Source organism: Lonchura striata, chromosome 19 (assembly GCF_050655825.1).
Source record: "Lonchura striata isolate lonStrDom1 chromosome 19, ASM5065582v1, whole genome shotgun sequence".
Classification (NCBI taxonomy): Eukaryota; Metazoa; Chordata; class Aves; order Passeriformes; family Estrildidae; genus Lonchura; species Lonchura striata.
Window position 1 is genome coordinate 10,758,701 of NC_140721.1, and position 14,364 is coordinate 10,773,064.

General features: G+C 51.0%; 1 protein-coding gene across 7 annotated transcripts in view; it reads right to left on the reverse strand.

Annotated features, from left to right (window-relative positions):
• LOC110472027 (S-adenosyl-L-methionine-dependent tRNA 4-demethylwyosine synthase TYW1) overlaps positions 1–14,364 on the reverse strand; it is a 97,499-nt gene that overhangs the window by 12,380 nt on the left and 70,755 nt on the right. For 4 of the 7 annotated variants that reach the window (XM_077787468.2, XM_085557108.1, XM_085557109.1 and 1 more), the window contains exons 15-16: positions 9,110–9,220; positions 1,537–1,704 (exon numbers count right to left, since the gene is read on the reverse strand). In XM_077787468.2, coding sequence (XP_077643594.1) covers positions 1,537–1,704; positions 9,110–9,220 — 279 coding nt within the window. Of the gene's footprint in view, positions 1–318; positions 1,705–9,109; positions 9,221–14,364 lie in introns of those variants that run through there. The other 3 variants (XM_077787466.2, XM_077787467.2, XM_085557107.1) reach the window with 1 other exon arrangement.

A 14,364-nucleotide genomic window follows, 5' to 3' on the forward strand; every position in this document is an offset into this window, starting at 1 on the left:
CCTGCCCATGGAATGGGATGGGCTTTAAGGTCCTTCCAACCCTTTAGGGTCCTTCCAAAGCATTCCAGAAATCTACAATTTGACCAGGTGCTCAGCAGGCATACTATTATCTTTTTCTGCTATCGTTCTATTAATCTTTTCTGAAGCTCAGAAAGCAAATATGTACTCATTATTTTTAATTTCCTGCATCCTTTAAACATATTTTTTGGCATTTCACTTGTATTTGATTTCCTTTCCAGTACTTGAAGGGGAGATAGTGATGAACATTTCCAGCAGGACCTAATGCAAGGGCTGATGGGTTTAAATAGCAGCAGGGTCAATTTCCATTGGATATAATATTGTTTTACCATGAGGGTGGTGAGGCCCTGGCAGAGGCTGCTCAGAGAAGCTGTCATGACAATGCAGACCCTGAGGGGCTGGAGCATGTCCAGAAGAGGGTACAGAGCTGGGAAAGGGCTGAGCCCCAGGAGAGGCTGAGGCAGCTGGGAAGGGGCTCAGCCTGGAGAAAAGGAGGCTCAGGGGGACCTTGTGGCTCTGCACAGCTCCTGACAGGAGGGGACAGCCGGGGGGTCGGGCTCTGCTCCAGGGAACAGGGACAGGAGGAGAGGGAACAGCCTCAGGCTGGGCCAGGGGAGGCTCAGGGTGGATTTTGGGGAAATTCCTTCCTGGAATTTGCTGTCCAGCCCTGGCACAGCTGCCCAGGGCAGTGGTGGAGTCCCCACCCCTGGAGGGGTTTAACAGCCCTGTGGCACTTGGGGACATGGGGCAGTGGTGGCCTTGGCAGCGCTGGGGGAGTGGTTGGGCTTTTCCAGCCCAAATGATTCTGTGGTTCTGTGATTCAAATGTGGTGATTCTGCCTCTGGAGAGGTGGCTCAGAGCAACAGGAAAATAACAGAGCATCCCTTGGCTCCGAGTGGCATCCGGGGGTGTGAAGGGCTGGAATCCTGGGCACACCATGGATTCTCCTGGCTAGTGGGAAGCTTTGGAATGGACTGTGGCAGCAGCTCTCTGGCCACAGAGAGAAACACAACTTTTCCAGGCCTCTCTGGGAAAAGTCTGTGAGAAGATCAGACAAAAGAATGAGAAGCCATTCTTATCTCAACCTGCTGCACCTGTTGTTGGGAACATGTGGAATGTGTTGCGGAGATTTGTTTACCAAAGGATGGTTTCTTAATTTGCCAATGGTGATGGGTTTTGACTGAAGGACCAATCAAGTCCAGCTGTATTGTAACTGTATAAAAAAGCAATGGGTTTAATACAATAAAGCAATTGATCAGCCTTCTGTGAATCATGGAATGCTAATTATTATCTGTCTGGGGGCCAGCTGCAGTGAAAATGGGCTGCGCAGGGCAGGGGTGGAGCCCCATCCCTGGAGGGGTTTAACACAGGTGTGCATGTGGCACTTGGGCACATGGGGCAGGGGTGGCCTTGGCACTGCTGGGCTGCACACAAAGACCCCAGAGGGCTCTTCCAGCCTAGGAGAAGAAGGCTGTTAGAAGCAGAGAAGGCAGCAGTGCCCTCCCCAGGCAGGCTCACCTTGCTGTGGGCCAGCAGCAGGCAGTTGGAGTGCTCGTGCTCGCAGGCGATGCCGTAGTCCGGGAGCAGCCGCGCCAGCTCCCGCACGAAGCTCACCACCTCCCCGTGCCACGGCACGTTGGCCATGGTCAGGCTGCTGGCAGAGCTCTCCCCGCAGTAGGTCACACCCTGGGGACACAGGGAAATGGGACAGTCAGCTCAGCTCAGCCCCCCAGCCCTGGCAGTGCCAGCCACAGCAGAACCTGCAGCTGCGGCTCTGCCCCCTCACACCCAACCCCACGGCAAGGTCACAGATCTGGAGATGGCACCAAAATGGGTCCCTCCTGCAGTGACACACCCCCAAAGCACCGTGCCAGGTGTCCCCAGCAGTGACACACAGGCTGGCCTTGATCCTGCAACACTGCTTGAACAGGAAAAAGCAGGATGCTCTCAAGTGACCAAGGGGTTGGAAACATGACAAGTCTGAAGAGTCCCATGGGCAACCAATGCCCTGTCAGTGAGACAGTCCCAGACATCCTGTCCATGTGCCACAGAGGGAACGAGCTCTGGGCCTCTTCCTTCCAAGCCCAGGCTGTGATTTCTGCCCTACCCTCCTGTACCTGTACCCAAACCCAGCAGGTCCTTGGGTGGGCCGTAGCCACCCCGTGCCCATGGAGGTGATGGGCACTGGGAGCATCCCTGGCACAGGAGAGACTGACACAAAGCTCAGTCCCTCCCTGGTGGGACCACTGGAGCTTTGGGAAGCAGCTTCTGGGTCATGTTCTGGAGGCCCCCCCAGAACTGACCCTGAGAGGTGACATCATTCAAGGACACCTCCCCTGCAGATCCTGGGGTGCCAGGGAAACAGGGCTCCTGCTCCAGCTCCCTCCCCAACCCCCCCAGCTCACATGGACAGAGAGCCCAGAGCAAGACTCGTGTCCCTCTGTCCCCACACAGAGCCAGGACATGAGCACTGCTGCTCTGGGGGACTGCTCAGGGAGTGCAACAGCTCCAGCTCTTCCCCAGCCCATCCACCCCATTCAGCTTCTGAATCCAGAATTCCTGAGGCTGGAAAAATCCTCCAGGATCACTGAGTCCAGCCTGTGACCAGTCTCCACTGTGTCACCCAGCTGAGAGCACTGAGTGCCATGTCCAGCCCTGCCTTATCCTGCCTCACCACTCAGGGACCAGCTACTCCTAATTTGGAGATGTGATCACCTGAACCTCCCAAATTACTGATTTAGTCTCAGCCATGATGTCACTTCCTCCTTTCCTCCCTCCCTCCTTACACTTTCATGGATGTTATGTCTGGCCTGCTTGTGGTTTTCCCCCTGGGAAGAACACTTTGACCTCTTTAAATGGAATTTGCATCCAGGTTCATGTGTGGCACCTGCTCCAGCTTGCCACCATGCTCCTAATTCCTGATTTACCTGCACTTCCTTGGACATGGAACGTGCAGACAAATCTTTGCCAACATTTTCAAACAGAGCACAGTGCACACACAGGCTGCAGGAGCAACAGCCTGCTGCTACTTGGGAACTCTACAAGTTTTGGAAGCAATTACTTTCTCACCCATAAATTTATGAGGGACTCCCCCCATTAATCTGCCTAGGCACCATAACTCAGAGCCAGCCTGAAGGAAGACTGACAGGCCACAAGCCAGGGAGTGCTCAACAGGAGCAGGCTTTTTTAGCTCTGTAAGTCTGAACCCAGAGTTTAAACATGTTTGTTCTTGATTAGTCAGTGTTATATCAGAGCAGCCAGCCACTCAAATCAGGGGTTTGGATCCCTGTTGTGCTGTGTTTTGCTTTGAATCCATGTTTGCCCCTGTTCTCCTGCCTAATCCCCTCCCTTTCCCAGTTGCCAGTTTTCCCAAGCCCTTCCCTAACCTCCTCCCTTCCAAGTTGTCAATCCTCCCTATCCCTGCCCCTTTCTCCAGAGAGTTCTGTGTCTGTCTTGTTGCCCTTGACACCCCATTTGTTATTTATATTATTCCCCCCTCCTTTTTCCCTGATAGACTCATAAGCTATTTGCCTCACCTTATACTCCTCTCTTACCATATCCTCATTGGTTCCCCAAAGTTAAGCTGGAGACACACAGCAATATTCTCTCTGCACTCATTATCCAGATTATGATTTGAGCAGCATGAGAAATGTATGAGTATAGAGGGGGGAGATTCTTCAGAAGCCCCAACATGATTCATGCTCTCAGCAAACTACAAAGGTATCGTTTACAAGCAAAGGAAGCACAGAGGCAAATGGAATAACTGAGCGCTTGGCTGGCTGATTAATTCCCAGCACAAATCAATGGGAATCAGCTTCCAGCACACCGAAGGAAAGCAGCTTTCAACTTCCCCAACTTCTTCAAACTGGATTTAATTAACAGCTGATAGCACTTAAAACCCATGTGGAGTTGATGAGGGCGGTCACGTTCCGCTTTGCAGGAGTACATGAAGACAGTTATTAAGACATCAAGAATTAAAAAGGAAAGGATCCCATTGTTCACCCGGAGCTCTCTCCCCAACCTCCCTGTGGCAGGAACAGCAACGATTCTGCCTCTTAATTACCTGCTTAATAAGGATGCTTTGAGCAGCCTAATCCACAGAGCTCTGGCCAAGTACCTTGAAAAGCAGAAGCCTTTGAAAAGCATCACAGCTCTTCTGGTTCTGCCAGGATGAATCCAGAGCAATTGTGCTGGGCACTCTATGGAGTTCACAGAATCATGGAATGGGTTGGATTGGAAAGGACCTTAAATCCCATCCAGTGCCACCCCTGCCATGGCAGGGACCCCTCCCACTGTCCCAGGCTGCTCCCAGCCCTGTCCAGCCTGGCCTTGGGCACTGCCAGGGATCCAGGGGCAGCCACAGCTGCTCTGGGCACCTGTGCCAGAGCCTGCCCACCCTGCCAGGAGCAATTCCTAATTCCCAGTATCCCATCCATCCCTTCCCTCTGGACACAGCCATTCCCTGTCATGTCCCTCCAGGCCCTTGTCCAAAGTCTCTCTCCATCTTTCCTGCAAGCTCCCTTCAAGTCCTGGAAGGTCACACTGAGGTCACCCCAAATGTTCCCAGCCCTCCCATCCTTTCCTCCCAGCAGAGCTGCTCCATCCTTGCTCATCCTGGAGCCTCCTCTGGGCTCCTCCAGCAGCTCCAGCTCCTCCTGTGCTGGGCCCAGGGCTGATTTTCGGCTCTAAGGGAGCTGATTGAGCACAAGTGGATTGCTCAGAACCTGTGCCAGGGTGGCTGCTGATGCTGTGGGAAGCAAGGGAAGCACATTCCTGCCCCCAGGACCTGGCTCCTGCCCCGGGATGCAGACAGCCAGCACTCCTTTCAACCAGCAGGGCTCTGAAGGAAACAACTACAGCTGACAGTGCTTTGTTTCTCCACTCGCACTCCAGACTTCCCAATTGAATTACTGAACAAAACAATTCTCTTCACTCTGGGCCCACAAATTATAAATTTAATTGAGGCTCGTGCAAATTAACAGAGAACGAAGTGTAGGCCAAGCTGCTGAGTGACAGAGACACTGTTTAAAATCTGGGCCAGCCATGACCCCAGACAAATATCAAAAGCCTCAATGCCACACTGATTGCCATCTCTGCAATGAAAACATTCCTGAGCTGAGTAGCAGCACTCCCCAAATTACAGCCACAAGGCCTCACAAGGCTCCTGCTGCAGTGGATTCAGCCAGGATTTGACTCCTTGGCTGCTTTTAATCATCACTTTCAAGCTGATTTAACAAAGGCCATCAATCCTTTGTGTCACTTCAGTCTGCAGGGAGGACTGGAGATGGTTTCCACCCATCAGCCTGGAGAAAAGGAGGCTCAGGGGGGCCTTGTGGCTCTGCACAGCTCCTGACAGGAGGGGACAGCCGGGGGGTCGGGCTCTGCTCCAGGGAACAGGGACAGGAGGAGAGGGAACGGCCTCAGGCTGGGCCAGGGGAGGCTCAGGGTGGACATCAGGGAAAAATTCTTCATGGAAAGGGTGGTGCAGTCCCCATTCCTGGAGGGATTTAACAGATGTATGGATGTGGCACCTGGGGACATTGGCAGTGCTGGGAGTGGTTGGATTCAGTCCTGCAGGTCCCTCCCAGCCCAAATGACTCTGTGATTCTCTAGCAGCAAGTGGCCAATGCTGGTCTTTTTTCAGGTGTGAAAATCATACATTGCTTAGGTTTATTCACAGCAGGCACCAAAATGGGTGATTCAGCTTCACCTCTTCATCTAAATTTCAGCTGGGATGGCAACAGGATTCTGAATGGATGTTTGACAGGTGGGGGCAATCACCTCTTACTGCATGCAATTAAAAACTCATTAAGGCACAGCTCATTTTCCTCATTATTTTAAGCAATTAAATAATCTTTACTGTTTAATTTGACAAGAGTGAGCAGACTGGGACAGACACCTCCCTCTGGCCCTTCCTTGCACACATGTACTTGGGTCACTTCAGTTCTGCAGCCAAGCCTCTGGTACTGGAGGATCTGCAGGAGCTGGGCTGGACACTGAGATTATCCAACTACATGAACAAAATCAGCAAGCAGGGAAAGAGCTTCCTAGTGACTGAAAACCTTCACAAAGGCTTGGAAGATTCTCTGCCATGACTTGGATCCCTGCTGTGCCCAAGTCCTGCCCTCAGACACCATGGCATGGACAGGCTTGGGATAAAGGGCCAGCCTGGCAGCCTTGGGTTTCTTCCTTAAATTCTGAGGGATAGGGGGAAGCAGGAAGGCTCTGCTCAGGCTGGAGCTCACACCAATGCTGTGAGCTGAGTGCCAAAGCTTCACTCTGCCCAGAGCAGCTGTAGCTGCCCCTGGATCCCTGGCAGTGTCTGAGGCCAGGCTGGATGGGGCTTGGAGCACAGCAGGAGTGGCACTGAATGGGCTTTAATGTCCCTTTCAACCCAAACCATTCCATGATTCTAGAATTCAGCAAGGACAGACCCCTCAGGCTGAGCCCAGTCACTGACCTAGCACTGCTGAGCTCACCCTAACCCATGTCCCCAAGTGCCATGTCCAGTCATCTTTCACATCCCTCCAGGGATGGGGGCTCCACCCCTGCCCTGCACAGCCTGTGCCAGGGCCTGGCCTTCCTTTCAGTGAAGAAATTTCCCCAAAATCCTCCCTGAGCCTCCCCTGGCCCAGCCTGAGGCCATTCCCTCTCCTCCTGTCCCTGTTCCCTGGAGCAGAGCCCGACCCCCCGGCTGTCCCCTCCTGGCAGGAGCTGTGCAGAGCCACAAGGTCCCCCTGAGCCTCCTTTTCTCCAGGCTGAGCCCCTTCCCAGCTCCCTCAGCTGCTCCTGGGGCTCAGCCCCTTCCCAGCTCCGTTCCCTGCCCTGGACACAAAAATGCTGTACATCAAACAAACCTCTGGCTTTCAGAACCCAAAGATGGCAGCATGGGAATGAAAGGAGTTCTGGCTTGTTCCAAACCTTAAATACAACCATCAGCTCTCTACAAGTGTGACAGTGACACACTGGCATTAGAACAGATTAAGGCAATAAATCAATTTGATGCATTTTTAATGACTGAGTCTCCCTTTACTGTTGGCTTAAGTGGGAGAATGGGGTCCCACAGAGTTACAGCACTGTGAGCACTCATGGAAATGAGAACAAGCATTAAGCCCTGCAAGAATCTAAATCTCTCTCCATCCACCCCCTGAGCCTCTCTGGAGCAACACTGGATTAGCTCCTTCATCTGAAATGGACATCATTTATCCCAAGTCTTCAACCAGAAAATCCCCAAGCTCAGCCCCATTGTCAGGCAGAGCTTTGCACAATCTCCTCATCACTCTTTGCTGGCTGGCTCTGAGCACCACCTGGTCCTTGGCTTTTTACCCTGGCACACTGAGGGGCTGGAGAAAGGAATGCTGAGGCCTATGCACATCCCAAGTATGCTTTATTCCCAAAGGAACACAAAAAATTACTTACAGTCAAAAATACCAAGTGTTTTGGGGAAAAATGCCAAGTCTCAAATGTTGTGTGAGCAGCACAGTTTGAGGCTGGACCTCCAGTGCCACCATCCCACTGCTGGATTCTGGGAATGTTAGCCAGCCCCTCCCTGTCCCACCTCACAGGAGAGCTGTGTTCAGAGCTCCCAGAATAGGGTTCAGAAATCCATGAATTTCCCTGTCCCAGCTCCCACAGACAGGGTTCAAAAATCCATGAATTTCCATGTCCCATCTCCCACAGACAGGATTCAGAAATCCAGATAAACCCCTGTTTCACCTCCTACAGACAGGGTTCAGAGATCTATGAATATCCCTGTCCAGCTCCACAGACAGGGTTCAAAATCCATGAATTTCCCTGTCCCAGCTCCCACAGACAGGGTTCAAAATCCATGAATTTCCCTGTCCCAGCTGGAGGAGCACCAGGAGTACACCTGTGAGCCCTCACCTGTGACCCTCTATTTCCTTGGCAGAGCAAGGCAGGCTTTTTCCAGGGTAGAGCTGGACTGTGCCAGGACTGTGGCACTGGGAGGCACAGGGAAGAGCAGGGAGACAGATGTTTGCCCTGGAGAGTTCCTGGGGGAATCAGTGCTGGAACATCCATTGGCACCGCCTGATCTCACTAATTAACATTAATGCCCCAGGCAGAACCAGCCCCACAGCCTCTGCTCCATCCCTGCCCTCCCCTCCCTGGCACGATCCTGCACAGCCAGGGAAACACCCAGGAAGGTGGAAAACCGAGGGGTTTTCTCCAAACCAAACTCCAAAGCCGAGCAAGGGTGAAGCTCCCAACTTTAGCAGCATGCCTAGAGAGAAAAACTCTCCATGCTGACAGAAGGTATCAAACCTTCACAGCAAAATCCAGGCTTTTTTTTCATAGCAGTAGTATAAAAAGGTTAAAAAATATAAAAGAAAAGGTTAAAAAATGAAAGAAAGTTAAAAAATATATTCAAGAGAAGGAAAAGAGAAAAGAAAAAGGACAGTCCAGGAGTAACAGAGTTGCATAAACTGCTGTGCTCTCTGCAGGAGCTGCTGGGTGAAAATGCTCAGAGCATGTGGGAAGTGCCTTTTTTATAAGTTTGTAAGGTTTTTTTACAGTCTCTATTTATTGAATTGATTAAGCCCACGATAAAGCCCCTCCTGCCCTGTTGTATCTCACATCTGCTGGCAGCCCTCAAATCCAGCCAAACACAAACACATCACTGAACTTTCCACCTTTTCCCTGGCAAACCTCAAGACCAGGATGGGAAGAATCCTACCCCAAACTACCAGCTGAACCTGGAATATTTTGTTTTAACTGATAGTTGGTATAAAGAAAGAATATCTATTTATCTTTGTCTCTGATTATTCTGTTACCTTTGTTTTCACAGAAATACAAAGAAAGGCCAGAGAGTGATGAGTCTGTTGGGCAGAAATCGAGGCTGGCTGGTCTAAAGTTTGGTTTGTGGCACAGGCAAACCTGCTCCAAAGGCACACACAGGATACTAGAAAACACTACACATTCACTAATATTAAAAGCAAGAGAGGAGTTTCTTATGCATCACTTCAGAAGAATTTGACTCACTCAGAAAGTTTAGACTAAAGGCAAGGGGAAAATGGGGACAAAACAATGGAAAATACTGCTGGAAAAACTTAAACAGCTCCATGTAGCTCACCTTGACCTCAATGAAGTCTGGTTTCCCAAGGGATATCAGGTCAGCATAAGCTTTGAGTTCATCCACATTCCAAGCTTTCACCAGGGTCAGCCTATAAACAGTGCGTTGTTGCTGGAATAAAGGAAAAATCCCATTAATATCCCATGCTGACCCAGGAACAGGGAAAAATTCCATTGACATCTCATTCTGACCCAGGAACAAAGGAAAAATCCCATTAATATCCCATGCTGACCAAGGAACAAGGGAAAAATTCCACTGACATTCCATGCTGACCCAGGAACAAAGGAAAAATCCCATTGACATCCCATTCTGATCCAGGGAAGATGTTCCAGTCTTGCATACAGATTCAAACAGGAAAAAGAAATGAAATAATTATTTTATTCTAAGAACTCAGAGACCGAAGCAAACCTGTTCCTTGAGGAAATCTGCTCCGTTCACCTGGGCTGAGCCACCTGGTGCCACACAAATCCTCCCTCTGCAGACCTCACATCCCAGGCACTTTGTTTTGTTAAACAGGGGTTTAACTCAATGGCAAAATAAGCAGGAAATGTCTCTCAGATTTGCTTCCCCAGGCACAAAACCTCCCTATCATTTACAGATGTTTTAGTGCCTCCAGCTGGATCAGCACTGGGGACTCTCACAGAAACATGGAATGATTTATGTTCGAAAAGCCCTCAAAACATCGAGTCCAACCTTGACCCAGCACTGCCAAGGCCACCACTGCCTCATGTCCCCAAGTGCCACATCCACAGGGCTGTTAAACCCCTCCACCACCTCCCTGCACAGCCTGGTTCTGTGTTTGACAACCTTTCAGTGAAGAAATTTCCCCAAAATCCACCCTGAGCCTGCCCTGGCCCAGCCTAAGGCCATTCCCTCTCCTCCTGTCCCTGTTCCCTGGGAGCAGTTCCCAGAACTTCTCTGCTTGGAGTTATTCTGATTTTCACTCCAAGGGCTGCTCTCCAAAGGAGTCACTGGTGACAAAAGGCCTCTCAACACAAGCACTTGACCATGGAACAAATCCACTCCTCACTCCTCACAGCCACTTGTTTCCTTCATCTTCTACTGATGTTCTATTTCACTTATTTTTGGAATTTATTGTTATTTATAGAGCAATTTTCTGACAAATCTGCAGTTTGGATTAACTCCTTTGCTGTTCCTGCATACTGTGGACTGGAAAATGTAAATACTGATCCCAGTGTGGGCATCAGGGGAGAGATTGGGATTCTGCCCCTGTGCCCAGGTGAGACCCCACCTGCAGAGTGCCCCAGCCCTGGGCCCAGCACAGGAGGAGCTGGAGCTGCTGGAGGAGCCCAGAGGAGGCTCCAGGATGAGCAAGGATGGAGCAGCTCTGCTGGGAGGAAAGGCTGGGAGAGCTGGGAATGTTCACCTGGAGAGGAGGAGATTTGGGGTCACCTAACTGTGGTCTTGCAGAACCTGAATGAGCTACAGGAAAGATGGAGAGAGACTTGGGACAGGGGATGGAGGGACAGGACCAGGAGGAAGAAATTCCTCCCTGTGAGGGAGGGGAGGCCCTGGCACACGGTGCCCAGAGAAGGAACATTTTAGTCCTTCAGAAACTGACTGCCACGTCAGTGAATTCTGTCCTCTGTATAAAAATCAAGGTATCACTCACCTACCCCCCATTTCTGTGTGTTCCACAGGGGGAAAAGTAATTTTACACCAATTTGCTATGCAAACCTTCTAGGTTATTTACTAAGCAATAACTAGAAGAGAAACAAATGAACACCAGGAACATCTTCTTCCAAATATGTCAAGAACTAAACCAGCTGACCTCTACACATGGCATTTAAGCAGATATTTAAAGAACAAGAAATTCTTGTGATTTGAATGGATTGGCAAAAGAAAGGTCAAGAGACAAGCAGGAAATCAACTGTTAATTACTGAAGAGAGAACAGTAGAGGAGCTAATACAGAAAAATAAACACGGTGTTTGCACATACAGGGGAAGAAGAAAGTAGAGGGAAAAGATCTGAGAAGGAAAATCTGCAGTGCACACACCCGTCAATCCTGTGCAATGATTGGATACCAATTAACGAGAACTGGCTCCCCAAAGGGCAGCTCCCAGTGGGGAACAAGTGCAGCAGCTTCAAGGCACCAGTAAATACCAGTTTGTATTTAACATAACTGGTCCTGTTTCACAGCAGCCCCAGTGAGAGCAGCACATCCTCCCAGGCAGGGAAGTGGGGCTTTCTCCCGTTTAAATCTCATTTTACTGCTCTCCAATTCACATCCCAGCTCATTGAGAAGTTTAAGGTCAAGGACTTCATAAAACTAAACGTGCTATCAGAGAATTTAAAGGGCTTCTCCCCCCCGGGGCAGCCCTGCCGAGAAACAACTGCAGCCTCTGTGTGCACCACTGCAACACCTGAGCTACCCCATAACCTGCAGAACTCACCACAGCTGGGCAGGGAGAGCACAGAAGGAAACTGAAACTCTGCCAAAGGCAGAGAGCAACCAGGTAGAAAAATCAGAAATTAATCTGGAGAAGCCTCTTTCCAGAGGGCAACATCTCTGCAGTGCTGTTGAGCAGAGAAACACTGGTAGAAGGCACAGATCAAAATGAGTAATATCCCAAAACGTTATCTGGGAGCAATCCTTGCAGACTGCCTGCAGTACAAACAGTCAGGCTGTTTTATTCATGGATTATTTGTATTTGTTGTACAATAGGGCCCCAGGAGATCCTCTCATAAGCACAGCAAAACAAGAAATAAAGAGCTTAAGCCGTGAGAATTTAACGATCTAAAGCATCAGGATATAAAAGCAGCCCAGGATGCTCCACACTCGGTGTTGTCACAAAAAGCAGCTGTTACTCCACTCCAGTCATGAGGAGAACACAGAGGAAGAGGAGTCAGTGAGAAAAACCCTCCAGATGGGTGGCAGTGAAGGCTGTGGGGCTGCTTTATCTTTGTGCACAGACCAGCCTGGAACGGAGGGGCAGCTCCCAGGGTCCCAAAAATGCAAGTTGGGAACAGCCACCTGAAACTCCTGAGGGTGAAGGAGGGCAGAACGAGCCAGGGAAGCTCCAACCTTTTCCCTTTGGGCAATTCCTGCTAAAATCCTTCCAGGCTACCCCAGGAAGCACTGCAGCCCTTCAGTGTCAGGACAGGGCACCAGGGAGGATCCTGAGGATAAAGAATCCTTCCACTAGGTGGATCTGAGATCTTGGTCTCAGCATACACTGACCGACACATTTTGGCCCCAAACCACTACTCATGGAATCACAGACTGGTTTGGGTTGGGGCCTTAAAGGGCATCAGCTCCAGCTGCTGTGGGCAGAACACCTCCACTAGAGCTCCTGGGTGGAGCCAGTATCCAAACATCCTCAGAAAATGAGGGGATTTTGTCAGAGGTGTGGCTTCACACAGTACTGGATGCTCTTCTTGTCCCCCTTGCCCCGGGCACTGTCACAGCTGCCAGGGCCCCCTCCCTGGCTCATGCCTCCCTGCCTGTCCCCTTCAGAGAGCTTGGTGATGTGGGGTTATGGGGCAGCTTTCTGTGGGGACAGGAAAAGCAGACTGGAAGCTGGGCCAGGGCAGGGTTAGCTTGGATTTCAGGGCAAGGTTCTTCCTTCAGAGGGTGCTGGCACTGCCCAGGGAATGGGCACGGCCCCGAGGCTGCCAGAGCTCCAGGAGCTCCAGGGATGCCCAGGCTGGGATTGCTGGGGTGTCTGTGCAGGGACAGGGGTTGGACTGGATGATCCCTGGGGGTCCTTCCAGCTCAGGACATTCTGTGATTCCATGAAAAAGACCAAACCTTCTGTCCCAGGGTGTCTCATGCCCAGTCCCACACCAGCAGTGCCCCATGGCCAGAGCTCAGAGTCAGGACTGGGATTACCCTGACACAGTCAGGACTGGGATTACCCTGACACAGACAGGGCTGGGATTATCCTGACACAGACAGGAATGGGATTACCCTGACACAGACAGGGCTCCTTCCCGTGAGCTGAAGGCTTAGCTGAGCCCCCAGGGTGCTGCACCCCTGCCCCACTCCAGCAGCTCCTGAAACACACTGGGAAGCTCCCTGGTGCATCTTGGAGAGCAATGGGACAGCTGCCATGGGCCAGCCCAGAGCAGAGGGGCAGTGCTGACTCTGAGCCTGCTCCCAAGGCAGGCCATTATCCCTGGAAGCCATCCTCACATCCTCCAGCCTGTTTCATGTACCAATGGATCCCTGCTGCCTGTGCAGGCTTTGCTGCTGGCCCTATCTCTAAGGCACAGATCTGGCCAAGCCTCAGCCCCAGCCCAGGATACCTCACCAGAGGACTCAGTGTCACTCTGGCAAAGTGCTCCCTTCCACGAGGGATTTGGGCTGCTTCTTTTTTATAATTTCTTTTTAATTCTCTCCTCCTCATTGTTCATCTTTTCCTAGATCCAATGTAATTATTCTTCATGAAACAGCAGGTCTAATCCCAGGAGGAAAAGGGAACACATCACCTGCAAAGAGCAGGACACAGGCTCTGTGTCCCTGGAGGGACACGGGCTTGGCTGGGGCAGAGAGCAGCTCACTTCTCCAGGTGGGGCAGAAAGCATCTCCACGCCCTCACCTTGGATCCTGTCACTTGAACTCTTTTGTTCAGGCAGAGTATCAATGTCCCCCTGTTTGGAAGCAAACAGAACTGCACCGAGATTTTTGTTTCAGCTGCTGGCTTAGGTTCAGGTATCCTGAACACTCGCATTCCTTAGGTACTGATAAAATTATTTTATTGCCATTTCATCTACAGACTCCTCCACAGAAATCCCTATTTTTGCAGCTAACAAATCTCAACATTCTCAACAGAAACACAGTACAGCTGGATGAAAAAAGCACTCTCAGGGGGAGAGAAAATGACGGTGCAAACGCTAAACAGAACCTACCCTTTGTTTCACACAACTTCACAGCCCTTTCAGCACTGGATGAGGAGCAGGAACCACTTCAAAGGCAGCTCAGGATTTTCTTCCTCTCTTCAAGGAAAGGCTCCACTTGCAAAAACTCCTTTCATGGCACAATCTCCGAGTTTTTGAGCTGGCAGGGGCTGCTCTGACGGTGGCACGGGCGGGTGGGTGCAGCCCCAGCCCCGCAGGCTCAGCCCGTCCCTGCCCGGGTTATGCAAGCAGCCAGCGCTGAATACAGATAGCAAAGCGCTTTTCACACTTGGAAATGACTTGTCACAGGGATGTGGATCGGGAAGAAAAGCCCCTGCAGCCAAATCTCTTCCCCACAGCCGATAAGGAACTGCTTTATGCAGAAACCTTAGCA